Source organism: Rhodnius prolixus, unplaced genomic scaffold, assembly GCF_049639745.1.
Source record: "Rhodnius prolixus isolate KJV_2025 unplaced genomic scaffold, Rpr scaffold_5, whole genome shotgun sequence".
In the NCBI taxonomy this organism is placed as follows: domain Eukaryota; kingdom Metazoa; phylum Arthropoda; class Insecta; order Hemiptera; family Reduviidae; genus Rhodnius; species Rhodnius prolixus.
The window spans coordinates 741,349-768,102 of NW_027411624.1; the positions used below are offsets into that span (position 1 = coordinate 741,349).

Sequence of the window (26,754 nt, forward strand, 5' to 3'; positions counted from 1 at the left end):
AGAAAAATTAGTAAAAATAATTTAAATTGATTTAGTATTTATAGAGACAAATAAAAATCAATTATTGGCCAGTCAAAATAAAGAATAAATGTGTGAAATTGAGGTGGCATGTAGGACCAATCAAAAGATGAGAACTCTTAGTTGACCACGCCCTTATAAAATAGACCACGTCCAAATAGACCAATAGAAAAAATGGGGGTGGGAGGAAATAAAAATAATAATTCTTTATGGTCCAAAGTTTTAACTTTAATGATCTGAGAGGTTAGCAAGGACTTTAAACTGCACTTAGCATACTTATTTTTCAAGCACGAACTTGGAAGATTGGAGATATACTTGAGATAACCAAACTGATGATCTGATGTTTGCAGAAGTGTTGCAAACTCACTAATATACTGATTAAGGTGTTCTTATGGTTCATGGACTTTCTTCGGTGAGACGCGAAACGTTTGTAAGGTACCACCAACTTATAATAAAATAAAAATAAATGAGCCAGTGTAATAACAAAATAATGGTAAACTTCACAGCTGTTTTATTTCTTTTCACTTATTTATTTATAAAGGAATTTTATTTTTAGAATTACTCGTGTCTGTTCAGAAAAATTCAGAGTTTTCCTCAAACAGTTTATTTCTACCTTAAAGCTAGAAAACAGTTTTCACTTTATCTTACAACGACATAGGTATATAAATTTTCTTTTACTTTACACAATTTGTTCGGAAAGCGGATTACAAGAGAATATCCCTCCCTTTACAAACGAAGCTCTGAGCGTGTTTTAAATAAATATATTATAATTATTGTTTATTAATTTAGACTTTTTAATTTAAAAACGTTTATATATCATAGTATTTAACTACATTATCATTTAAAATCGCGCTTTACCAATTATCACCAAGGTTCCAGTGTTTAATAAGCTGGGTTCAGATCGTTTAACGTCCTGCTGTGACCACTAATGGCCACCCCTTGAGTAAGAACAGTTTTCAGGATTGGCCACATTTCACTAGACAAGGTTTGAGGGCTTTCATTTATGAAAAGGATAGCGGCATCAAGAGACGAGCGCAGAATGTTCCAATTCCTGCTGAAAGTTTCTACAATGTACATGCTGAACTCGGAACTAACTCCGAAGAATATAACGATAGATCTTAACATGGACGGTCATCGTGAAAGATGGCCGCAGCAATGTTCTTAACTGGAACGGGAACTCCCATAGGAGGGCGAAACGTCCAGATTGTCATAAAGGAGCAGGAATACTGCGACAGATCTTCCAGGAGAACCTTCTTATACGACCGCTAGGGCCATGAAAAAAGGTCAGATGAATGTGGCAGTCTGAGCAACTGATGGATTCCTAATCGGCGTTCTAGAGTCAAATCTGAAGAAGCTGGGCTTGGTGTTTGGCCAAGGAAATTCATCTACCGACGGTCCATCACTCAAAAACTGTTGTAACTGCTGGAGTTACTGGAGGAGAACAACCCAATTGAGGAGATTCCAGTATGTCGTCGCTGAATGATGCACCCATCTTGATACTGTTTTAGAGCAGAGATCACTCTAGCTCTACGCTAACACCAGAAGGGATTCTTGCAGTACATCGGAAGCGACGATTTGACAGGAGTTTCCACTCTACACGGAAGGGAGGCAGAGCTTAGCGAACTTCTTTGACAGCTTTTCTAAATAATGAAAGCACTCACTGAACGACTCTCGCCTCAAAAAGTAAAAATAAAAAAATCACAGCAAATCGGATATCCCTCCTTTACTATCGGGTACTAAGGATCTTTCCGTGCAGGCCCCTCATTTTGGGCATCACATACGGACGTTAAACGAACCGATACCTCACATTTTATTCAATTACTCTTAATTTAATTATTAATACAGGAAATTAATTACGGAGATAAAACTAATACAAACTACTAATTAAAAATTCGTCACAAAAAAAAGATATGGATGAGTTCCTGTACATTAGGCCTTGCTTGAGTGGTGAGTAATGAATAATAAATTATAAATAATATTTTACAATTGATAAACTTATGACTAGTCGTTGATTGGGTGTGTAAAAAGATTATGGAAGTCATAAAGTGAGTGACTGAAAATGTTGGGAAACATTCCCTTTATCAATTAATTGAAAGCCAATCAAAATATTTACATTCTTAGATCAATTAAATAATATATTTTACTTTTATCTATTTACGAAATACAATTTTACAATACGATAAAGAAGGGACGGCTACTCACTGAAGAGTAGCACTAATCGATACAAGAGAGGAAATATTGGTCCAATTTGTTTACAATTTTACCTGGAATCAGCTCAAAAAGTACTAAACACTTGCAGAGAGTGGATCGTGATGGCAATGGACAAAGTGGCTACTGAAAACTGAAGAAAGAATTTCCATTGGATTAACAAGTTTGGCTGCATGAGTACCTTGGCGTTTGATGGGCCACTCTCTGACTGACTGAAACACTGACTTCTTCGAGCCCAGCCAGTCACTATTTTTCCACTCATCTTCAAGTCATTCTGTCGAACAATCTTCAACCAACGAAAGTATATATTGGAAGACGCTTGTACAAGTCAGGCTTATCCCCGAATGGGATAGAAAAGATTTGGGAACCTTTGAAAGAAAAACTCCTAGGACATTCAGCAAGATGCGGGCCACAAAGCTACCAGAGACACGTTCTTGGTTAGTACCTTGTGAGGTTGGAATCAAGGACTTCACCTGCTCCTTGTTAGGGTCCTTAACTGTGCTTGCCAGAGAGACATTTCTACATAAATAGGCTACCTGGCTGAGTTTTGAGAGATTTCCATAGAATTTATCCTTTCATGTGGAATTGGATTTTTGAGGAGATTATGTTTCGAAACTGTGGGCGGAAAGAAAGTAGTGCGGGAACTCAAGATTAGTGTCGCATTTGTTCGGATTGTTTGAATCTTAGAAACGCTGGAAGACCGGTCAGGCGCTGTTGTGGTAAATAGGACTGTGGGTTACGCAGGCCTTCGAATGGTTAGCACAAGATGGATGGCCATGCAGCATGTGGCAAGAAAGACCACTACGAAATGGCTTTGCGGAAGAGACAGACATTCCGTGATATATTACTTTTCCGCAGTAAATTCAACAGGAACTCATCAATTCGGAAAACATTAACGCAGAGGAACTTCCGTATGATATGTCTTATAAATATTTATTATTTTTTGTAAGTTTTAGTTAATTTCGTTTTATTACTGTATTAAAATTCAATTTCATTTGTATTCAAAGCAAATTAACTCTAACACAGAGAACACCAATAATTTAAATTCCTCAATTTATGAAATTATCTTGATTATCTTATTAAAATGTTCGATTTTTTCATTTTCTCAAGAAAAAAAACCAAAAATATTCCTTGAGTCATTCTGAGAAGTGAATATCATTATTAAACAGTTAAATGGTTCAGGCACCCTAGGTTTTTATTTAGAAAAATTAACCAATATTCTTTATTTTTTAATTAATTATTTTAATCCCAGCTGACATTCAGATTGCCCTCTTACTTCATCTTTATTTTTATTTATTAACTGATTTAGTTTTCAAAAATAAAGATTTGTTTCTTTACTTCACATGTTATAATATTTAAACATGCTCCTAAGAAACTAGAAACAGTCCAATATGTAAGTATTATCATATTATATAATATAAAATGGATGACTGTAATAAATATCAAAAATTGTACACTTCACCATAGCAATTACTCTAATACCACTAATTATTGTGCCTCTTCTTCTTTTTTTTTAAATTCAATAAATGGAATTTTTTTTATTATTTTTAATTCATTATCAATTCGTAAACTATTGAAAATTAAATCGTAATATTATTATTATTTTTATTCGTAAACTAAACAAAAAACAAACAAAATGATAGGGATTCTTAAATCATTTTCTAAAATAATAAATGCGTTTTCAAGTAATAGTTAAAGTCCCCCAGGTGATGTGAAGCCCAGCGGGAGGATGCGTCTTCCCGGGCGGAAATAGGGTTGCGGCAGAACTACTAGTCAGAAGGCAAGCGAGTGGGATGGTCTTCGCGACCTAAACTACTCTAGTTCCGGCCAATCACCCTCAATGAACAACCTTCTGCCTCTGCATAAAACTATTTGTTCGTCTAAACCGTATCTTGCGAAGGCGGCCATTTGATGACAGCAGATAGTCTCTTGCGAGAGATTCTTAGGGATAGCTTTCTATAGAAACTGAAGAATTGGCCGTGCTGCTTTTTGTGACGGCATTCTGATAACAGAAAGCCTGCAATATTTGCCAGCATGTTCCTCGGGGAGAAGTGATCTCGCCTGGCCACAGAAGACGCACAGCAGTTCAACTTTGGTCGCAGTAGTGCCCCCTATTAACTATGTCCGAGTATACTTTAGTTTCCACCAGATCACATAAAACGCTGGACAAGATAGGAACATTGGGGTTAAGAGTCACTTCCAGCGTTAGTTACCTCCTCTAAATGACCAATGTGGACCATACCACGATATAACTTGGCATTATCCAAATATTAGCCAACAACAAATACTTCTTGGCTTACTCTTCAACGAAAACAGCGCTGCTACGTAAATATTCCAAACGGTCAGAGCGTAAACAAAAAGTGAAAACAGAAAAACAAGAAAATGAAGTCAATAAAAGTGAAAGACGAGGGAAATGTTATTTAAAAAAATGAAAGAAAACGTTTTAGACACCAAAAAGGAGCGTCACACTCGATAACGATAACTTTTTCCAAAAAAGTTTCATTTTCTGTGCAAATATGAGCAAATACATTCTGTTTTCTGAACACCATTAATATATTTGTAAAAAGTAAATAACTTGTCCCTTACCTAAATATAAAATTCATGTAAATATATTTTATTAATTAGAGAATAATGACGATTGTCTACATATATGTACAAATACATTGGCTTATATATAAATATGAAATGTAAATATATAAACACCCTTTGTCTCAACAAACTGAATTATATATTCCAATAAATTTTCTTTTGAATAAAATTCAATATATATAAAAAGAAGAGTTAATTCATTCATATAACTAGAATTATTCAATTTATATAAATAACAATTGTCTTTTTAATAAAGGAATTATCACACCATCATTTCCACTTTGTCAGAGTGCAACTGAGGATGTGACGGTAGACCCTGCCAACTCCTATCCAAGAGCTCATTATTTCGGTCTCAAATAATGAGCTCTTTCTCAAGATCCTACATGTAGTATACCCATCCATGATCCTGTTATCGAGTTTGTGTTGGCGCAAGACATGGAAACAAAAGTTAAAAAAAAAGAAAAGAAAAAAGTACAAAAGATAAATCAAAATCTATACGTTTTAAATTTTTTTAAAAAATATTGTAAATTATTTATATTGTTGTGTTCTGATGTTCTTTTTTACTCTTTCTTTTTAGTGTTTTCTTGAATTTTTAAAATTTCTTTCTATTTACTCGGTGATCTGTAAAACTCTCAAGAATCAAGTCCAAAATAGACTGCACTCTGTGTCGTCTATGCGTAATCAGTATGATAATTCTTGTAAAACAAGATTGCTTTTGTTTATGTACCATACAACCGTAGTGGCATAAAGGCCGTCCATGTAGCTGATCTATGTGATAGACCGTCAGTAATTGGTTCTGCTAAGTTTGTTCAGGTACCAGATGTTCGCACAATTATCTAGGCGATTATCTGAGTGGTGGGCCGTAAAAGTCTGTGGAGTTGGGAAACGCCTCCCTGAACCTATTTCATGTCATGCGAATCACCAGAGAAACGTGCGTTCCCCCCTTCTGTCTCATAAACATTACAAATGGGAGTAATCTCAGATGTTGATCATAATTAAATGCCCGTGAAGAGATCCAACAGGAGAATGAGAGATGCAGCCTACTGGGGCTGCCATTACTTTTTATGGCTGCCATGAAATCAACAAACTAACCGCAGGGATAAGTGCAGTGATGAAGTTCATTCATGGCATGGCCAAACCCAACATTGCTTCAATAAAGTTAGGTTAGTTCCATAAAAAGTTAGCGCAAAGGAAAACTCCTGAATGCTCTGGAAGAAAGGATGGTGTGTTTGGAGGGGCGCAAAGGTAGCAGGAAGAAAACTCGTAAATCTGTGAGATAATCCATGGAAAACTGACCATCCCTAACTGCTTGCTTCCAGTTCTATGGTACTTTGTTACCAAATCACTTTCAAAAAGGTTTTCCACAAACTAGTAGAGATCTGATGGCCATCAAATACGCTATGTAAACTGAAAGTATCAATTTAAAGACTAACTTTTTAAAACTTTCAATAATAAGACCTCGCAAAATGATATAGCTCGGTAAAACTGTGACAACCATTTTCCTAACGTGTAGCGACATTTCGTCAGGAACCTAAAACTTCGATAACAGGTTGGGTAACAGACTACAATTGCAGCTAAAAAGTTGGGATATGTTTGCCTTCGGTGAGAATATGGTGAACCTGTATTGTGGAGAGGAATCTGGTTTTCAGAATTTGTTTTGCGACGATTCACGGGAAACTGCAACTCTAAACACTCTTATGGTAGGGTTAATGTACAGGATTGGGGCTTTGACTGAGGGTATTTCAGCCACACGGGAAATGCGTGCTTGCTTATTTACACCAGTGTGTGGACACCAATAGGCACCACTTAATATTCCCTACTTCTCAGGATGTGGAAGGAATAGGTCCACAGTTTACAATTCTCCAACTTAAAGAATCATTTCAGATATTCGTAGGATTTGAAAAGGATCTGGCTTCCTAACCAACTTTCTGGCCATCAGGGTAAGTTTGCTAAACAAGTGATACATTTTACAGCTGTATATCAAGGTAAAGGTCGAGCGGTCTTTCTTAAATGATTTGAACTATGTTTTTAAAAGTCAGTTCTTTTTTTAAAAGATTTGTGATTGAATTTTGTTTTGAAGTAGCACTCAGAAACACCAATGAGTAAATAGAACAATGGTTCTTGATAAATTGAATAGAATTAAATGTACAAGAGCAATGGAATCAGTAGTGTTGCAGCCCATTGCACAATTTACAAACATGCATTTATAATTAGATGGTGCTTGCTGAAGTGAATCAGCTCGCACAGAATGGTAAGTGAATAGGAAATTGATTGATGCAGTTAATATATATTTTGTGGAGCTTTAGGATAACTTGAGGGCAGTCTACTTTTTTGGAGGGGCTAGACCTTGATTTTCCTTTAGAATTACAAAAGATTCTTGTGCATTACACAACCATTCTGCACGGCCCACTTCAAATTGCTCGTAACATATGATGCACATTGCTGCTTGTTCATTATTCTTGTACATTTACATACGATCAGATAAGCAATGATAACTCATGAGTGAGTGATCAATGATAACTCTCTAAACTAAAGGTATTTTTTAAGTAAAAAATAAAAATAATTAATAACCAATCTAAAAATATAATAAAAAGAAGCAAAATTAAATAATACTTTCATAACCTAATCTAATTGAAATGCACAAAAACTCATCTCTTTAACATAGAAACAAATAATAAATTACCTTATCAATTAATTATATTTACAGTATTTTTCATTAATACGAGATCTAATTTCAAGCATACACCACGTTCATCCAAGCAACAACAGGCACTTAAATCTAGAACACAATGGAAACTGATAAAACCAAACAAAAACAATATAATAATAGCCAGTGTAAACAAACTCTCCAGTGCACATATGATCAACAGCCAAAATATCCAACGAGTTGAAAATTAAAATTAAAAAAAAAAAAAATGAAAATAACTAAATAAATAAATTTATGAATTTTATTAATTAATATTTGTTCATTGTTTGGGGTGGTGGGTGGAAAGAAATTAGTATATTTATGTTTGTGTTTTGGAAAATGAAAATGTAATCGATTATCTATTGCTTACAGACTACAATATATCAGTGAGCATTGGTCTGGAGTTTGGAGCGGTTTCTGGATTCGCACCAAAATAACTGATACCGTTTGGTTAAGTTTGGCCTTAAGCTAGAGTTCTTTGGCGATTTTGATATTGAGTTATAGATTCATTTATAGATGTCCACCTACAGATCATCATTCTCCAGCTATAGATAATCATTTTTCCTAATTCAAAGATTGGTGACTTTTAGAAAATGAAAACATTCATTTTGTATGTTTCATTTCTAAGTCCATCAAGATTTTTACTGCGATCTCCAAGATCACTCTTCTACCGTAATTCCCAGATACTGTATTGGTATCACGAACAAAAGGTATCAACCACTAGCTTTTAGAGATGTCTGACCTGTGCTTTCTGGGATGCCTGACCTAAACTTGGGCCCCAGTGGGAGGAGGCTCTTAGCCTCTGATGGCAACCGAAAATGCCAGCCCTTCAACTGGCGCTGGCCGTAACTGCCGAGCGGTCTTGAACCTAAATGGGCCGAGTTACTACGTCGGCTTAATCTGGCCTTACGCCAGATAGTATCGCTATCTCATATGTTCTGATTTCTAGCAAATGGAGATCAGAATGGAGAGTGAGCGATATTCTAGTGATAAGCACCTAGACGATGCTGGCTGTATGGCGGAAGCCAATGCCAAAAAAAAGCAAAACAAAAAAAATGGAGACCAGGCAACGACTGCTGCAAACATCCTGGACATTGTAAAAAGAAGAGATACAGTAAACTCCTCTGGATGCCATGAAGGAAATAAGGGCCCTCTTAGTCTATTCTAAGAACTTTTTGGATTATTATTATTATTTTGTTGGAGGGGAGCCACTTTTACAGAATTTACAATTTGATGGCACTCAACACGTGAGTGTTGTTTTCAAAACTTAGCTAAACTTAATGTGGTCAAAATACACCGAAGGGGAAAATTTGTAGCAATTCCATCCCCGGGCGCAGAAAGGATTCAATCAAATAAATAGAGATCATTCCACGATCGGTGGTGTGGGTTAGTATAAATGCGATGTCAGAAAACTCTGGAAAAGTTAAAACGGATTGTTTGCTATGAAAATAGATTGCTGAAAATGGAACTGTGGAGTAACCGGATGCAGAGGTAATCACCACCAAGACTAGGAGCCTCCACTTCAAAGGGAAGAGAAAAGAGGGGTATACAGGAAGCAGTTTGGTGCGACATAAGGAAGGAGTCCTGGTGAGAGTGGCTATCTTTGGGAGTTCAATGATAAATCATGAGGTCATGAATAATCAGAAGACAAATGCTCACTGGGGTGTAATCAAGAGCTAGATGGTACTAACCGTGGGTGGCGCAGTCCTGGCTACTTCCGGTGTCGGTGGTCGGATGGAGGGCACGGGACTCGGGCTGTTGGTGCCGGCGCGGTGTCTGCCCCACGGGCCTCCACTGTGCAACAAACAGAACACACATTAGCCATCTATTAAATATATATCTATATCAAAAAATATAAAACATACTTGGAATGGAACATATATGGAGATAATATGGATACATAACAAGAAAAGATAAAACAAAAATATGTATGACAATAAGTGATGGGTGGGGGCTATGTAATTGTGTACTCACTGGAATGTATCCCGTCTGTAGAGTGCACTGCACATTGCACCATGAGAAAACATAAATCTGTATTAATGTCAAGCTGATAATGTTGATTTGCAAAATAAGAGCAACAATAAAGTTGCCAAAGAAACAGAAAGTTAAAAAGAAAATAGGACGGCAACTGGGGGTTAATAAGAGATTTAGGATCAAATGAAGGCATTCACAACTATAAACTGGTCTGGGGAGTCACATTTAAAGGCACAAAGTTCAGATCTTGAAGAACATTGTCGGGAGAAGCAAAAAACATGTAGGAGGACGTAGAGGGCAACCTGGCAGACTTCTCCTCAGTTCTAGAACTTCTTTGTGGTGCTAGGAAGTAGTGGCCAACCAGAGAAACTAGAGTGCCGTAAGTCACAGTTTGACAATTGGAATGCTGAACGTATTCTGATAACGCCATTACTGACAAGTGTTCTTGTGACGTCTCTTCGTGTAGAGCTAAAGTCGATTCCACAATCTGTTGCATCAGTGCGTAGTCAAGTACTATACTATTTGGGCAGCGACTATCACAGACTAACCAGACACAACCAGCTTGGTCTGCACTTCTTTTGTTGTGCTACTGTAGACTTGAGAGAAACTTCGTAGAAAAGCAACTTTGTCTTCACGTGAAATCTTGGAGACCCGCCGCGATGAGAATGAATCTAACATCCAAACCAGATGTTTGCATCATAAAATCTTTGGAAGAAATGAGGAGCAATAAACATGCTGAGGAGGAGCAAATTCTACTTTAACTTCCAACACGAGGAGCAATAAACACAAACAATTAAATAAATAACAATAAAAAGAAAATTGTTCATTTAGTTGTAAAGTTCAACTTGAGCTTTTATAATAGCCGGTGGTATAAACTGCGAGCCTCTAGAACTCAGAAGTTAATTTCCACTAAAAGCTATTCGTCTAACTTAATTTTCCCAGCACATACCACTTAGGCTTTTATAATAAATGAAAATGGTGGAAAATACGCCAAAAGGAATGTGCTTTTTTCAATTATTCTCTTGGACGTATTGTTCCAGTTACAAAAGTAATTATTTACACCAGTAAATACTATAATTTAACAAAAATAAGGAAGAAATGCCACCAATGGAACACCAAATAATGAGCAATCAATACTGGATGATGGTAGGAATGAAATTGAAAATAAGCAAACGGGTATTCAACTGGAAGTTGTAAAGGAAACAAACTTTACTGAACAAGAAAATGGTAGTTTGGAAATGGAGTTGTTTGATACTCACTGCAGAGTTTCCCGACGTAACAGGGCGCTACAATAAAACATAAAGAAAATAAAAGAGAAAAAGTGAAATTTGAAAAATAAAAAGTGTTTTTTGGAAATTGTAAGTTTTGTGAAAATTTTAAAAGAAAAACTGTTATAAACGATAAAACATGAACTACAAGTGCAATTAAAACTAGAACACGTGGACAGACATATTTAGCGAATACACAAAGGGGTTGCACACTCGACGTATGCGGCAATACATAGCTCTGATGGGCAGATGAAAGTAACAAGTTTTATAAAAGTGGTAAAGGTAAAACATTAATAACACCTTGTAAAGGTGTTTTAAAAGTAACCAAGATTTCGTTAGAAAAGGTAATATTTTGTTTAGGTGCTTCCGGGAGAGTTATTTTATAGGTTATTGGCTAAAATCTGTCGGAAGTGCCACTTGGTTCAAGTGATCTAAATCCACATATTGCACACCAGATAAAAAGTTCTAGAATGTTCTCTTGGAGCATGTCCCCGGGAATAATAATTGCGCAGGTGCCGAGGAAGTGGTGACTAAAAATGAAATGAGTGGAGCTCGTTTCAGCATTACATAGTCTGAAATTTAGCTGCTCCACTAAACTACAAAACTCTGACTTTGAAGGAAATCATAGACCGGAACAGCCACTTCTCAATTCCTGCCTTATTGATCGGACTGAAAATTATACTGATACATTTTTATTAAAATATCTAATTGTTAATGTTGAGAAAGAGCGTGTGTGGATTTCGAATTTGGGTAGGGGTTCAGAGTTTTGACTCATTTCTTCTGGGCTTTCTTTTAGGTTCTGACTAACCAATTGCAGGCCAGAACTTAGAAATAGCTTTAAAAGAAGTTTTGTTTAACGAAGAGACATTTTCCCAAAGCTTCCTCGGATATAAAAGAAAAGAAAATAAGAAACTCCTTTATTTTTAGCCAAGGAAAATCCCTTATCCATGAAGAAATCCTTCAGTAACATGTTCAGGAGTTTTACAGCCTTTTCCGGGTTCACTAGCCCACAATCCAAAATGGATATAAAGCTGGCCATCCACTAGTTCACCTACTTGCGAGACTTTATGGCGCTCTAAAGAAGAATTAAGCTTAGACATGCTTTCGCAAGAGTTTTTCTTTGTTTAGTTCACCGAGTTTTCACGTGGGAAAGCTGGCCTGCCAACATAATTAACTTGTTTTCATTTATCTAAACTGCCTTTTCCCAAGTACCAGAGAGATCTTAGGACATCAAAAAGAAAGGAGATTACTTTACTTTTTAAGAACACTAAAACTTCAGAAATTAAGTCAGCACTTGCAGTAGAAGTTTAGAATAGTTTTTTTAATCAGCTGTTTGGCTTTACTAAGTTCGGATTGACAGCGCGAGAGCGCGCCGCTATTCTGAGCTGAAACTCAGTTTTCTGTTAAAAACAAAATTTCTAACCTCATTAAATAACTGAAATGAATCAGAGCAGCAAATAGAGTAAACGTACTGTAAGGAATAGAAGTAGACAAGAAAAGCACGAACGTTAAACTACTTAAAAATAGAATTTAGCTCCACAATATTGTATACCAAGGCTTTCTTGGCTAACAGTAGAACTTACTCGAAATGTTTGTATGTAAGTCCATCTAGAGACTTCGATATTTCCGCCGTTTAGCTGATTGCCTGGATACCAGTCGCAGCGCCATCATTAAGCAGGCTTTGATTTCATAATCTGAGTCCCTTCTTAAAACTAAATCAACTAAAATAAGTTTTTTGTTTTTTTTTGCCAAAAAATGTTTTCAGATAAAAGTAATATTTTTATTCTTATTGAATATATTTAGAGTTTCAATAAACTTCCTGCAGCCAAATTCTCACAAAATTATGAAAGTTCCAAAATCGATCTTCCTGTTAACTACTTCCTCCCCAACAGACTTAGCGCACTGGATCCCTAACATCCTGAAAGTAGGAGCACTAAACATTTCACTTAACGTATTATAGGTGTAAGACGGTTTTCAAAAACAGATTTTATTATTCTGTAAAGAATAATTAAATTACTAGCTATATTTCACCGTCGTTAAACACTATGAAAAACTGTAAGGTAAACACTCTAAAATGACGTTAAACCTTCCTAGACTATAACCTAACCTTCAGGCTGTGTGGCGTTGTCGGCAGCCCCCTCTGATGGCACTTTTACAAAGGATTGCTCAAAATGGACGTTCCTGGAGGTTTCTGGTAAAAATATAAATCTTTCCCTTGACGTAGCCCATATTTCATAGAACTGTCCGCGAAACTAGTTCAGTAAGCACACAAAACTAGGAGTTTTAATTACCCAATTATGTATTGAGACAATATTCTTTACCTTGCTACACAGATTACTTCAACGACAAGTTCAGAATGGACTTTAATTAAACTAAAAATAATAAAAAATAAGTGAAAACATATTATATAAAGTAAATAAATAAACATACAGTTTAAAAAGAAACAAACAATAAATCTAGAACTGAAGAAGGAGAACATCAATAAAACCAAAAATACAAACAAATGAAGAAATACATGCAAAAATAGAAAATTATATAAACTGATATAGAAGAGTAACAGAAATCAATTCTTTCACGTAGAAGATCTAGATATAATCTGGAACGCCTTGACTGACCTTGGACTTGGGTGGGTTGCATTTCGGTGACCGTGAGCTACGCAGCAGATAAGCCTCCTGCAATTTACATTTCTCTCCAGAACAGGATAGGAATTTCACTTCTGACTTCGTACTTAATCGATATTTTTATTAATGCTGAATTACTCGTTCAAATGCATTCGTCAGGAGAAGTTACGAGGGATGCCCAAAAGGGGGAAGAATTATTTTCCTGCCACCCTAACGATATAGTTCCGTCTTACTGGACTCCGTCAGACCACTTTTGAAATAAGAAAACCCTTATTTGGTCTAAGCATTCTAAGGCAAGAACCTAGAGCTCTTACGTGTTTAGTGTGGCCTCAGTTAGTAAATCACCGAACACGCTCAACACCAAAGAAGTATATACAATAAACCTGATGTTTCCCCGAAACGGAAGCGGAGCCAACAATTCCAAAACAGTAGCCAACAAACTAGCGCCCCATTCCCGAGGGAAAACAATCCTCGACACTTATTGCTCCAAGAAAACTCGTGTGCAGGGGAAAGTGTCTTCCTCTGCTACTAACCACCGTTTCAAACAGGGTGCTGCATCCGCGGTACCAACAAACCAAGGAAACTGAGCATTTCCACTGCTACGATCAGACTGACCGACTATCTCCCCAATAGTCTCAGAATCCAACAAGGTTCTGGACAGAATATTTCTAACTCTCGGTCGTTTCTGTTCCGAATGTTAAACGAAAGAATACAGAATCTTAGCTAGACTCAAATCCCCAAGAGAAATCCGTCAGCTTGAGTAACTTTATCTTTCTGATGGTACTGCATTGGACAGATCTTTTCCGGGCAAGTCTTATTCTGCTTTAAGCTGAGCTCCGCAGTCCCGGATGTGCATTCCTTTCAGAGCTCTTCCAGAAGACATTGTTGGCTCATACTAATCAGCAAGTTCCTTTTAAATTTCAATGTAAGAGTTTAAACATCATAAATTTATCTGGCGGGCGCTCTAAAATTCTTAGTTAAAACATTTCAGGAAAAAATCAATCAGAACAGACCCCAACAAGTCTCTTGGAGACTAAAAGCTAAATTAGTTGGTTTATGTACCGAAATTAGTCAATATTTCTAGAATCGATTAATCGATACTTCGTAGTTAGGAGCTAAACTAATTGTTCTAGTGAATTAAACAAGAAATGAGAAAACTAATACAAAGTCTGTTCACGATCCTAGGAAACACTGATCAAATATTCAATCAGGCGATCAATCAATATGGCGGCGGGAAACGAACAAAATCAAAACACACAAAAAAATTGTTTGAATTTACCTTTTTCCGATTTTAATTCTACTGATTTGTTTTCAGTTTGTCATGGTGAGGGTGGAGATTGCTACTTGGACTTGTGTGGGCGACTTAAGTTATACAATTGTTTGGCTTTTCGTGTTTGTGTCAGTTCGGACGCAAGTTTACAAGGTAACCAACACATCCATCCTTCACAGGAAAGCAACGAGAACACAAATAAGTATCAATCAATAGTAGTGATTAAAGTTGGACACATGTTGCTGAAATTCAATCTAAAATCAGCAATTGTTTTTCTCATAAGACAATTTAAGATATACTGCAATAAAATTAGCCAGATAATTATTGTGCTATGCGAGAAAACCAGCCTCGAAACTCTACTTCGACTATTTGTTCTTTTCGAGAAGTGAGTGATAACAAAAGTTCGACAAAGTAGTGATTTCATCGTTGATCAGATGACACTCTGGCTAACATGGAGAGTCAATACCTGAACATAATGAAAAGTGAAGATGCGTTACTTCGCTCACTTGAGAAATAATATATATTATTTAAAATAAAAATAAAAGGATTAAACTATTTTTTAACGACCTGTATTCGGCATGGTTTTGACATTGGATCCGTTATGATGTGAAGGAGAAAAGATTTACTACAGGGAAGGCTGTGATCTGTTTGCTAATGCAAGTTTTCCATGGAAGGAGAGATGACGATCAGAGTTACTTGATCATTAATCGCGATCAAGGCTTCAAGGACTAGCTCGCATCTGCTCCGAAACGTTTAACAGGAGGAGATCGCTAGAGTTCTCAAGGTGTTTGTAGTGAATCTCAATTAGCACTAGTTGGCACGATCACAAGGCTTTCTCTTGGTACGAGAAGGAAACTGGAAAAAAGTCAAGTCTAAAATGGAGGAAAGGAAAGTGAAAACGGAGGTAAATATTTACCGTTAGACCCCCATTCTCCTTAATAAACCCCCTCTTCTTACAAGTCCGACAAAAAAAAGGTGAATAAAAGGTAGCTAGATGTGGTGTTGGCAGCCCTGTAGTATGTCCGTAGAGAATTGGGTTCAGCGTACGTGACCTAGATCACGTCTTACATCAACCCATTTTCGCGTATATAAAGCAGTAGTCCTCCTCCAATGTGGCCCCTACAAAGAGCGCTGACTAGGGTTATCTCGAATCTGTGATTCGAACTCATTTCTAAATTGGACAGGAAAAGGAGTGCGCTTAACTTTCTTTTGACACTAAGCGGAAGTACTTATTGCATTCGAACGAATTTCCTGTTTTGAATGTGCACCGGAAATGCATGTTTTAAAATGACGTAGAATACAGGAAAGTTAATTTACAAAATGGGGATCTTTCAGACTACCCGCGGTAAGCACAACACGTAGTAGAATGGAGAGTTACAATTTGATATTTAGTTTAGGTGCGTCCGATGCGTCCGACAATAAATTAAAAAAAAAAAAATAATCCTATTACTGCGCTGAAGTAAAGCGAGAGAACCATGCACAGTAATATTGTTGCAACTACTATTTTATTTCAAAGTACTATCATTACGCAATCTGCGGTAAAGATAGGTCGTGGGAGTTGTTGCGCCAAGTGCTGACTTCCACCGTAATGGTACTCGCGGCCGGATAAATTATATTGAACGATATCTGGAAGTCTTAAACGCTAATCCCTAATCAATATCCAATCAACTTGGAGCACTTTAATGAAACTTTAAAGCGGTTAGTAAAAAAAAAAAAAATGCAAATCTAATAAAAGCTGCATCACCATGGTAACTATGGGTCTGAAAAGTTTTTTATCCTTGGATTCTCAACTCGCCTCACGTACTCCGCGGGTGTTTCTTCCTTTAGCGCCACAATAAGGGCCCAACTTCTCTCTCACTTTAATAGCTTCCGCAACAAATATTAAGTAAGCGCAGCAATCAAGTGCAACTCTCTAGCAACATCCTGACATCGGTTAAAGTCTCAAAGTTTCTAGGGTTTTATAGCAAAAGAAGCCGCTTATTTAATAAGTATAAACAGCTATAAGGATGGCAGGAATATAGAGTACCGATCCATCCATTAGTTGTAAGTTTGTATGTAAATAGTTGTATATAGTAGAGGGATGAATGTGTGAAGCGAATGTATTTATAAGTAAGAATGGAGAGTGAGTGATATTCTAGTGATAAGCACCTAGAAGATGCTGGCTGTATGGCGGAAGCCAATGTCAAAAAAAAGTATAAACATCTAAGTCTGAAATTGCGGCTAAATCGAACCTGAATTTTGAAACTCAAAGCGGAAATGTCAAGGGATAGCCAAAGTTTCAGTCTTGCCAGGACCTTCCTCCGTTGCCCTTCATACAAAAATAAGAACACGATGTTAACTCCAAATTTCACACTCTGTGTTGAGTACATCTGAATACGGAAAAATGGTGGTTAAGTATTTATGTAAGCAAAATAACTCTAAGACAGAGAATCTGGTTTGTCGTTTGGGAAACCAAAACACTACTTTACTGGGGTTTTCTGGTTTCTGTTCAATGATTCCTCTCTAAACTACAACGAATACACACCCTTTATAACTAGAGACCAGAGTTGGGCAAAAATTTAATCAATTAAAAAACAATTGAATTAAACCGAAATTTAATTTTAATCATGATTAAAATTAAAAAATTTAATCGGCCAAAATTAGTTGATTGAAATTAAATTCACTTTTAATTTAATCGGAATTTAATCAATTAAAATTTTTAATCATAACTAAAAATTAAGATTAAAATTAAAATTAAATAATCAGAATTTTAATTCATTGAATTAAATTCCAAACTTAGTTTTAATCAATTTGGACGATTAAATTTTTTAATTTCATCAAAATTTGAGAGATTAAATTTTTAAAGCCAAACAATGCCAATGGTTAAACCAGAATCGGACCGATGCATCTTTATTCCGCCTAGCTGGTGCCTCTTCACTATCAATATTATCACTTTTCCCAAACTTGGCACCTTCATTCTACCAGTCTGGTGACTCTCAAGACTTATATAGGACCACCTTACACTCACATTTCACCATGTTTACCACTCGTAGACTTTATATCTTCTAAAATAATAGATCCGTGCACAAAATAACTGTAGTTTGTAATTGAAAAAAACAGTGTATAAGAGAAAAAAATTCCATATCAATACGTGGTACACAGTGGGAGATATAGAACGGCCATAATTTTAGAGAATTTCATGACCCAAAAAATTTTCAACCCTTTATATCTTCTACCTTTTTAGATCTGTGCAAAAAATAACTATAGTTTATAATTGAGAAAAACAAAGTGTACAAGAGAACAAAATTCCATATCAATACGTGGTACACAGTGGGAGATATAGAACGGCCATAATTTTACAGAATTTCATGACCCAAAAAATTTTCAACCCTTTATATCTTCTACCTTTTTAGATCTGTGCACAAAATAACTATAGTTTTTAATTGAGAAAAACAAACTGTATAAGAGAAAAAAAAATTCCATACCAATACGTGGTTCACAGTGGGAGATATAGAACGGCCATAATTTTACAGAATTTCATGACCCAAAAAATTTTCAACCCTTTATATCTTCTACATTTATAGATCTGTGCACAAAATAACTATAGTTTATAATTGAGAAAAACAAAGTGTACAAGAGAACTAAATTCCATATCAATACGTGGTACACAGTGGGAGATATAGAACGGCCATAATTTTACAGAATTTCATGACCCAAAAAATTTTCAACCCTTTATATCTTCTACATTTATAGATCTGTGCACAAATTAACTATAGTTTATAATTGAGAAAAACAAAGTGTACAAGAGAACAAAATTCCATATCAATACGTGGTACACAGTGGGAGATATAGAACGGCCATAATTTTACAGAATTTCATGACCCAAAAAATTTTCAACCCTTTATATCTTCTACCTTTTTAGATCTGTGCACAAAATAACTATAGTTTTTAATTGAGAAAAACAAACTGTATAAGAGAAAAAAAAATTCCATACCAATACGTGGTTCACAGTGGGAGATATAGAACGGCCATAATTTTACAGAATTTCATGACCCAAAAAATTTTCAACCCTTTATATCTTCTACCTTTTTAGATCTGTGCACAAAATAACTATAGTTTTTAATTGAGAAAAACAAAGTGTACAAGAGAACAAAATTCCATATCAATACGTGGTACACAGTGGGAGATATAGAATGGCCATAATTTTACAGAATTTCATGACCCAAAAAATTTTCAACCCTTTATATCTTCTACATTTATAGATCTGTGCACAAAATAACTATAGGTTATAATTGAGAACAACAAAGTGTACAAGAGAACAAAATTCCATATCAATACGTGGTACACAGTGGGAGATATAAAACGGCCATAATTTTACAGAATTTCATGACCCAAAAAATATTCAACCCTTTATATCTTCTACCTTTTTAGATCTGTGCACAAAATAACTATAGTTTTTAATTGAGAAAAACAAAGTGTACAAGAGGACAAAATTCCATATCAATACGTGGTACACAGTGGGAGATATAGAACGGCCATAATCTTACAGAATTTCATGACCCAAAAAATTTTCAACCCTTTATATCTTCTACATTTATAGATCTGTGCACAAAATAACTATAGGTTATAATTGAGAAAAACAAAGTGTACAAGAGAACAAAATTCCATATCAATACGTGGTACACAGTGGGAGATATAAAACGGCCATAATTTTACAGAATTTCATGACCCAAAAAATTTTCAACCCTTTATATCTTCTACCTTTTTAGATCTGTGCACAAAATAACTATAGTTTTTAATTGAGAAAAACAAAGTGTACAAGAGAACAAAATTCCATATCAATACGTGGTACACAGTGGGAGATATAGAACGGCCATAATTTTACAGAATTTCATGACCCAAAAAATTTTCAACCCTTTATATCTTCTACATTTATAGATCTGTGCACAAAATAACTATAGTTTATAATTGAGAAAAACAAAGTGTACAAGAGAACAAAATTCCATATCAATACGTGGTACACAGTGGGAGATATAAAACGGCCATAATTTTACAGAATTTCATGACCCAAAAAATTTTCAACGATTTATATCTTCTACATTTTTAGATCTGTGCACAAAATAACTATAGTTTTTAATTGAGAAAAACAAAGTGTACAAGAGAACAAAATTCCATATCAATACGTGGTGCACAGTGGGAGATATAGAACGGCCATAATTTTACAGAATTTCATGACCCAAAAAATTTTCAACCCTTTATATCTTCTACATTTATAGATCTGTGCACAAAATAATTATAGTTTATAATTGAAAAAAACAAAGTGTACAAGAGAACAAAATTCCATATCAATACGTGGAACACAGTGGGAGATATAGAATGGCCATAATTTTACAGAATTTCATGACCCAAAATTTTTTTAACCCTTTATATCGTCTACCTTTTTAGATCTGAGCTCAAAATAACTATAGTTTTTAATTGAGAAAAACAATGTGTACAAGAAAACAAAATTCCATATCAATACGTGGTACACAGTGGGAGATATAGTACGGCCATAATTTTACAGAATTTCATGACCCAAAAAATTTTCAACCCCTTATATCTTCTACCTTTTTAGATCTGTGCACAAAATAACTATAGTTTATAATTGAGAAAAACAAAGTGTACAAGAGAATAAAATTCCATATCAATACGTGGTACACAGTGGGAGATATAGAACGGCCATAATTTTACAGAATTTCATGACCCAAAAACTTTTCAACCCTTTATATCTTCTACATTTATAGATCTGTGCACAAAATAACTATAGTTTATAATTGAGAAAAACAAAGTGTACCAGAGAACTAAATTCCATATCAATACGTGGTACACAGTGGGAGATATAGAATGGCCATAATTTTACAGAATTTCATGACCCAAACATTTTTTAACCCTTTATATCGTCTACCTTTTTAGATCTGTGCACAAAATAACTATAGTTTTTAATTGAGAAAAACAAAGTGTACAAGAGAACAAAATTCCATATCAATACGTGGTACACAGTGGGAGATATAGAACGGCCAAAATTTTACAGAATTTCATGACCCAAAAAATGTTCAACCCTTTATATCTTCTACCTTTTTAGATCTGTGCACAAAATAACTATAGTTTTTAATTGAGAAAAACAAAGTGTACAAGAAAACAAAATTCCATATCAATACGTGGTACACAGTGGGAGATATAGAACCGCCATAATTTTACAGAATTTCATGACCCAAAAAATTTTCAACCCTTTATATCTTCTACATTTATAGATCTGTGCACAAAATAACTATAGTTTATAATTGAGAAAAACAAAGTGTACAAGAATACAAAATTCCATATCAATACGTGGTACACAGTGGGAGATATAGAACGGCCATAATTTTACAGAATTTCATGACCCAAAACATTTTCAACCCTTTATATCTTCTACCTTTTTAGATCTGTGCACAAAATAACTATAGTTTTTAATTGAGAAAAACAAAGTGTATAAGAGAAAAAAATTCCATACCAATACGTGGTTCACAGTGGGAGATATAGAACGGCCATAATTTTACAGAATTTCATGACCCAAAAAATATTCAACCTTTTATATCTTCTACCTTTTTAGATCTGTGCACAAAATAACTATAGTTTATAATTGAGAAAAACAAAGTGTACAAGAGAACAAAATTCCATATCAATACGTGGAACACAGTGGGAGATATAGAATTGCCATAATTTTACAGAATTTCATGACCCAAAATTTTTTTAACCCTTTATAACGTCTACCTTTTTAGATCTGTGCACAAAATAACTATAGTTTTTAATTGAGAAAAACAAAGTGTACAAGAGAACAAAATTCCATATCAATACGTGGTACACAGTGGGAGATATAGAACGGCCATAATTTTACAGAATTTCATGACCCAAAAAATTTTCAACCCTTTATATCTTCTACCTTTTTAGATCTGTGCACAAAATAACTATAGTTTTTAATTGAGAAAAACAAAGTGTATAAGAGAAAAAAATTCCATATCAATACGTGGAACACAGTGGGACATATAGAATTGCCATAATTTAACAGAATTTCATGACCCAAAATTTTGTTAACCCTTTATATCTTCTACCTTTTTAGATCTGTGCACAAAATAACTATAGTTTATAATTGAGAAAACCAAAGTGTACAAGAGAACAAAATTCCATATCAATACGTGGTACACAGTGGGAGATATAGAACGGCCATAATTTTACAGAATTTCATGACCCAAAAAATTTTCAACCCTTTATATCTTCTACCTTTTTAGATCTGTGCACAAAATAACTATAATTTTTAATTGAGAAAAACAAAGTGTACAAGAGAACAAAATTCCATACGAATACGTGGTTCACAGTGGGAGATATAGAACGGCCATAATTTTACAGAATTTCATGACCCAAAAAATTTTCAACCCTTTATATCTTCTACCTTTTTAGATCTGTGCACAAAATAACTATAGTTTATAATTGAGAAAAACAAAGTGTACAAGAGAACAAAATTCCATATCAATACGTGGTACACAGTGGGAGATATAGAACGGCCATAATTTTACAGAATTTCATAACCCAAAAAATTTTCAACCCTTTATATCTTCTACCTTTTTAGATCTGTGCAATAAATAACTATAGTTTTTAATTGAGAAAAACAAAGTGTACAAGAGAACAAAATTCCATATCAATACGTGGTACACAGTGGGAGATATAGAACGGCCATAATTTTACAGAATTTCATGACCCAAAAAATTTTCAACCCTTTATATCTTCTACATTTATAGATCTGTGCACAAAATAACTATAGTTTATAATTGAGAAAAACAAAGTGTACAAGAAAACAAATTTCCATATCAATACGTGGTACACAGTGGGAGATATAAAACGGCCATAATTTTACAGAATTTCATGACCCAAAAAATTTTCAACCCTTTATATCTTCTACCTTTTTAGATCTGTGCACAAAATAACTATAGTTTTTAATTGAGAAAAACAAAGTGTACAAGAGAACAAAATTCCATATCAATAAGTGGTACACAGTGGGAAATATAGAACGGCCATAATTTTACAGAATTTCATGACCCAAAACATTTTCAACCCTTTATATCTTCTACCTTTTTAGATCTGTGCACAAAATAACTATAGTTTTTAATTGAGAAAAACCAAGTGTATAAGAGAAAAAAATTCCATACCAATACGTGGTTCACAGTGGGAGATATAGAACGGCCATAATTTTACAGAATTTCATGACCCAAAAAATTTTCAACCCTTTATATCTTCTACATTTATAGATCTGTGCACAAAATAACTATAGTTTTTAATTGAGAAAAACAAAGTGTACAAGAGAACAAAATTCCATATCAATACGTGGTTCACAGTGGGAGATATAGAACGGCCATAATTTTACAGAATTTCATGACCCAAAAAATTTTCAACACTTTATATCTTCTACCTTTTTAGATCTGTGCACAAAATAACTATAGTTTATAATTGAGAAAAACAAAGTGTACAAGAGAACAAAATTCCATATTAATACGTGGTACACAGTGGGAGATATAGAACGGTCATAATTTTACAGAATTTCATGACCCAAAAAATTTTTAACCCTTTATATCTTCTACCTTTTTAGATCTGTGCACAAAATAACTATAGTTTATAATTGAGAAAAACAAAGTGTACAAGAGAACAAAATTCCATATCAATACGTGGTACACAGTGGGAGATATACAACGGCCATAATTTTACAGAATTTCATGACCCAAAAAATTTTCAACCCTTTATATCTTCTACCTTTTTAGATCTGTGCAAAAAATAACTATAGTTTTTAATTGAGAAAAACAAAGTGTACAAGTGAACAAAATTCCATATCAATACGTGGTACACAGTGGGAGATATAGAACGGCCATAATTTTACAGAATTTCATGACCCAAAAAATTTTCAACCCTTTATATCTTCTACATTTATAGATCTGTGCACAAAATAACTATAGTTTATAATTGAGAAAAACAAAGCGTACAAGAAAACAAAATTCCATATCAATACGTGGTACACAGTGGGAGATATAAAACGGCCATAATTTTACAGAATTTCATGACCCAAAAAATTTTCAACCCTTTATATCTTCTACCTTTTTAGATCTGTGCACAAAATAACTATAGTTTTTAATTGAGAAAAACAAAGTGTACAAGAGAACAAAATTCCATATCAATAAGTGGTACACAGTGGGAAATATAGAACGGCCATAATTTTACAGAATTTCATGACCCAAAACATTTTCAACCCTTTATATCTTCTACCTTTTTAGATCTGTGCACAAAATAACTATAGTTTTTAATTGAGAAAAACAAAGTGTATAAGAGAAAAAAATTCCATACCAATACGTGGTTCACAGTGGGAGATATAGAACGGCCATAATTTTACAGAATTTCATGACCCAAAAAATTTTCAACCCTTTATATCTTCTACATTTATAGATCTGTGCACAAAATAACTATAGTTTTTAATTGAGAAAAACAAAGTGTACAAGAGAACAAAATTCCATATCAATACGTGGTACACAGTGGGAGATATAGAACGGCCATAATTTTACAGAATTTCATGACCCAAAAAATTTTCAACCCTTTATATCTTCTACCTTTTTAGATCTGTGCACAAAATAACTATAGTTTTTAAGTGATTAAAACAAAGTGTATAAGAGAAAAAAATTCCATATCAATACGTGGAACACAGTGGGAGATATAGAATGGCCATAATTTTACAGAATTTCATGACCCAAAAATTTTTTAACCCTTTATATCTTCTACCTTTTTAGATCTGTGCACAAAATAACTATAGTTTATAATTGAGAAAAACAAAGTGTACAAGGGAACAAAATTCCATATCAATACGTGGAACACAGTGGGAGATATAGAATGGCCATAATTTTACAGAATTTCATGACCCAAAATTTTTTTAACCCTTTATATCGTCTACCTTTTTAGATCTGTGCACAAAATAACTATAGTTTTTAATTGAGAAAAACAAAGTGTACAAGAGAACAAAATTCCATATCAATAAGTGGTACACAGTGGGAAATATAGAACGGCCATAATTTTACAGAATTTCATGACCCAAAAAATTTTCAACCTTTCATATCAGTGGTTCTTAACCTTTTCATAGACGCGGAACACAATTATATGTATCGTATATATTTTTCTCGCGGAACACTAACATTAAATAATTTGAGATTCGGTATTTAGAAAGAACTTAAAATTAAATTCAAATTAAAAAAAAGGAACAATTTTTTGTTTTCGTATCTTTCCTAAGTTTCTAAATTTCAATACATTTAAAATTGAAATTTCGCGGAACACTTGGACCATATTCGCGGAACACCGGTTAAGAACCGCTGGTCTAGAGACTCGTGAAGAAGTCCAAGTCTACAAAAATTAACCGAAAAGTATTTATTGAAGACGCTTAGAAAAATGGCATCGCCAAAACGTGGTTCGAACCATTGGTTGAAAAGCCATAAAAGTGGATGATTAAATTAGTTTGATTAACGATTGAAATTGAACTAATTCGGTGATTAAAATTAAAGTTCAATTTAATTCTCAGATTTAATCATAATTTTTTTAGTTTGATTAACGATTAAATCTGAAATTTAATTGATTAAATAATTGTCATATGATTAAAATGACGATTAAATTCGCCGATTAAAATTAAAAAAAAAAATCAATTAAAAAATTTAATCAATTAAATTTAGAATTTAATTTTTTTTTTAATCAGTGCCCAACTCTGCTAGAGACTGCCTCTTTTATTTGCCAATCAGGGGACTGTTACACCAAAATGCCTCTAATGTGCTTCTTTGGAACAATACACGCCGTTAGATAAATGAAGCCGCCGCATTATAGCGGAATTTCAAATTTAAAGAAAATCTATTTACACCGAACCGGATGTTGTTTAACACATTTTTCAAACTCAAAGGACCACAAAATGTTGATTTCCAAAGAAAACTCAATTTAGAAAATTTGACAGGAACACGATGAATTTTCTGAAAGCGGAAATAACAATGTTCTTTCCCATAACATAATAACTGTGATGAAACTATCACCATCAGAGGCTAGATGAAATGATGATGATTAGACAAGCATCAGTTGGTAAGTACAAGCTGCTAGTCTTGTCTCTTTAATTGGCTGTGAAAATATTCCATCAACCACTGACGGATTTACCTTTGGTACTCTAATTATCAGAGGCGAAATGTAGTTTACCCAGATACAAGATGTTATGTACATCTTGTCAGGATTACTCTCTATTAAGATGCACCATTGTTGCGCATCTGCCTTATAAAAGAAAACGATAATTATTACTGCAGTGAACAAGATTTCTAAAGGTAATAATAAAATAAACAGCGCGGATACCAGGCATTTTATATTAACTCTATACTTTATTAAATTGGTCTCGCTTTCTCTAAAATATTAATTAAATCTATCTATTATTACCTCTGTTACCAGTATTTACAAACAATTACTGCTTAAGGGAGAGAAATCTTCTAAGAATACGAAAGAGCATCCGGAAAAGAATCTAACAAAAACAAGCGGATATTACATGATGGTATCTTCCGCTTCCTCTTACAACTGTGAGGAAGTATCCTGACCTTGTGATTCGGTTATTCAGATACACGCTGTGAACTTCCTTGGTGCATGGGAAAACGATGGTTTGGTTGAATATTGAGAGTAAAATTGAAGGAATTCAACCTCTTCATCAGGTTAGAGTTAATCTCACCACTGAAGGGTAGTTCTACACATTGCATCTCTGAAATACTGAAGTAGACTAACCTTTTAGTTAAATTTCTTGTTTCATGTAAATTTAATCACGTTAAGTGCGAATTGTAAAAGTGTTGTGGGCGTCACAACTAGCGTTAGTAGTTAGTAGTTGGTAGTTTTAATGTTGGTGGTGAAGAGCAGATTTAGTGCTCAGTATGGAGTCGAGATAAAGTTTAAAATAAATTTGTTTAAAAAAAAATCGAAAAAACCATATGGCAGATCATTAATCAAGGGGATGTAGCTGCGAACCGGCGACAACTTGGGCATCAGTCTCCTCATTGATCGCTCCCCTCAGTTAGCCGTCCCAGAATTCCA

General features: G+C 34.5%; 1 protein-coding gene and 1 long non-coding RNA gene across 7 annotated transcripts in view; both read right to left on the reverse strand.

The window, feature by feature from the left end:
- The window catches only part of LOC141458261 (uncharacterized), a 256,112-nt gene that overhangs the window by 24,961 nt on the left and 204,397 nt on the right, over positions 1-26,754 (reverse strand). For 4 of the 6 annotated variants that reach the window (XM_074136002.1, XM_074136003.1, XM_074136001.1 and 1 more), the window contains 3 exons: positions 10,735-10,761; positions 9,476-9,502; positions 9,193-9,295 (listed from right to left, as the gene is read on the reverse strand). In XM_074136002.1, coding sequence (XP_073992103.1) covers positions 9,193-9,295; positions 9,476-9,502; positions 10,735-10,761 — 157 coding nt within the window. The remainder of the gene's footprint in view (positions 1-9,192; positions 9,296-9,475; positions 9,503-10,734; positions 10,762-26,754) is intronic. The other 2 variants (XM_074135999.1, XM_074136000.1) reach the window with 2 other exon arrangements.
- On the reverse strand, positions 507-9,186 carry LOC141458264 (uncharacterized). The gene is made up of 2 exons (XR_012460859.1): positions 7,499-9,186; positions 507-5,221 (listed from the first exon to the last, which is right to left on the reverse strand). It is a non-coding gene; the product is annotated as an uncharacterized lncRNA (long non-coding RNA).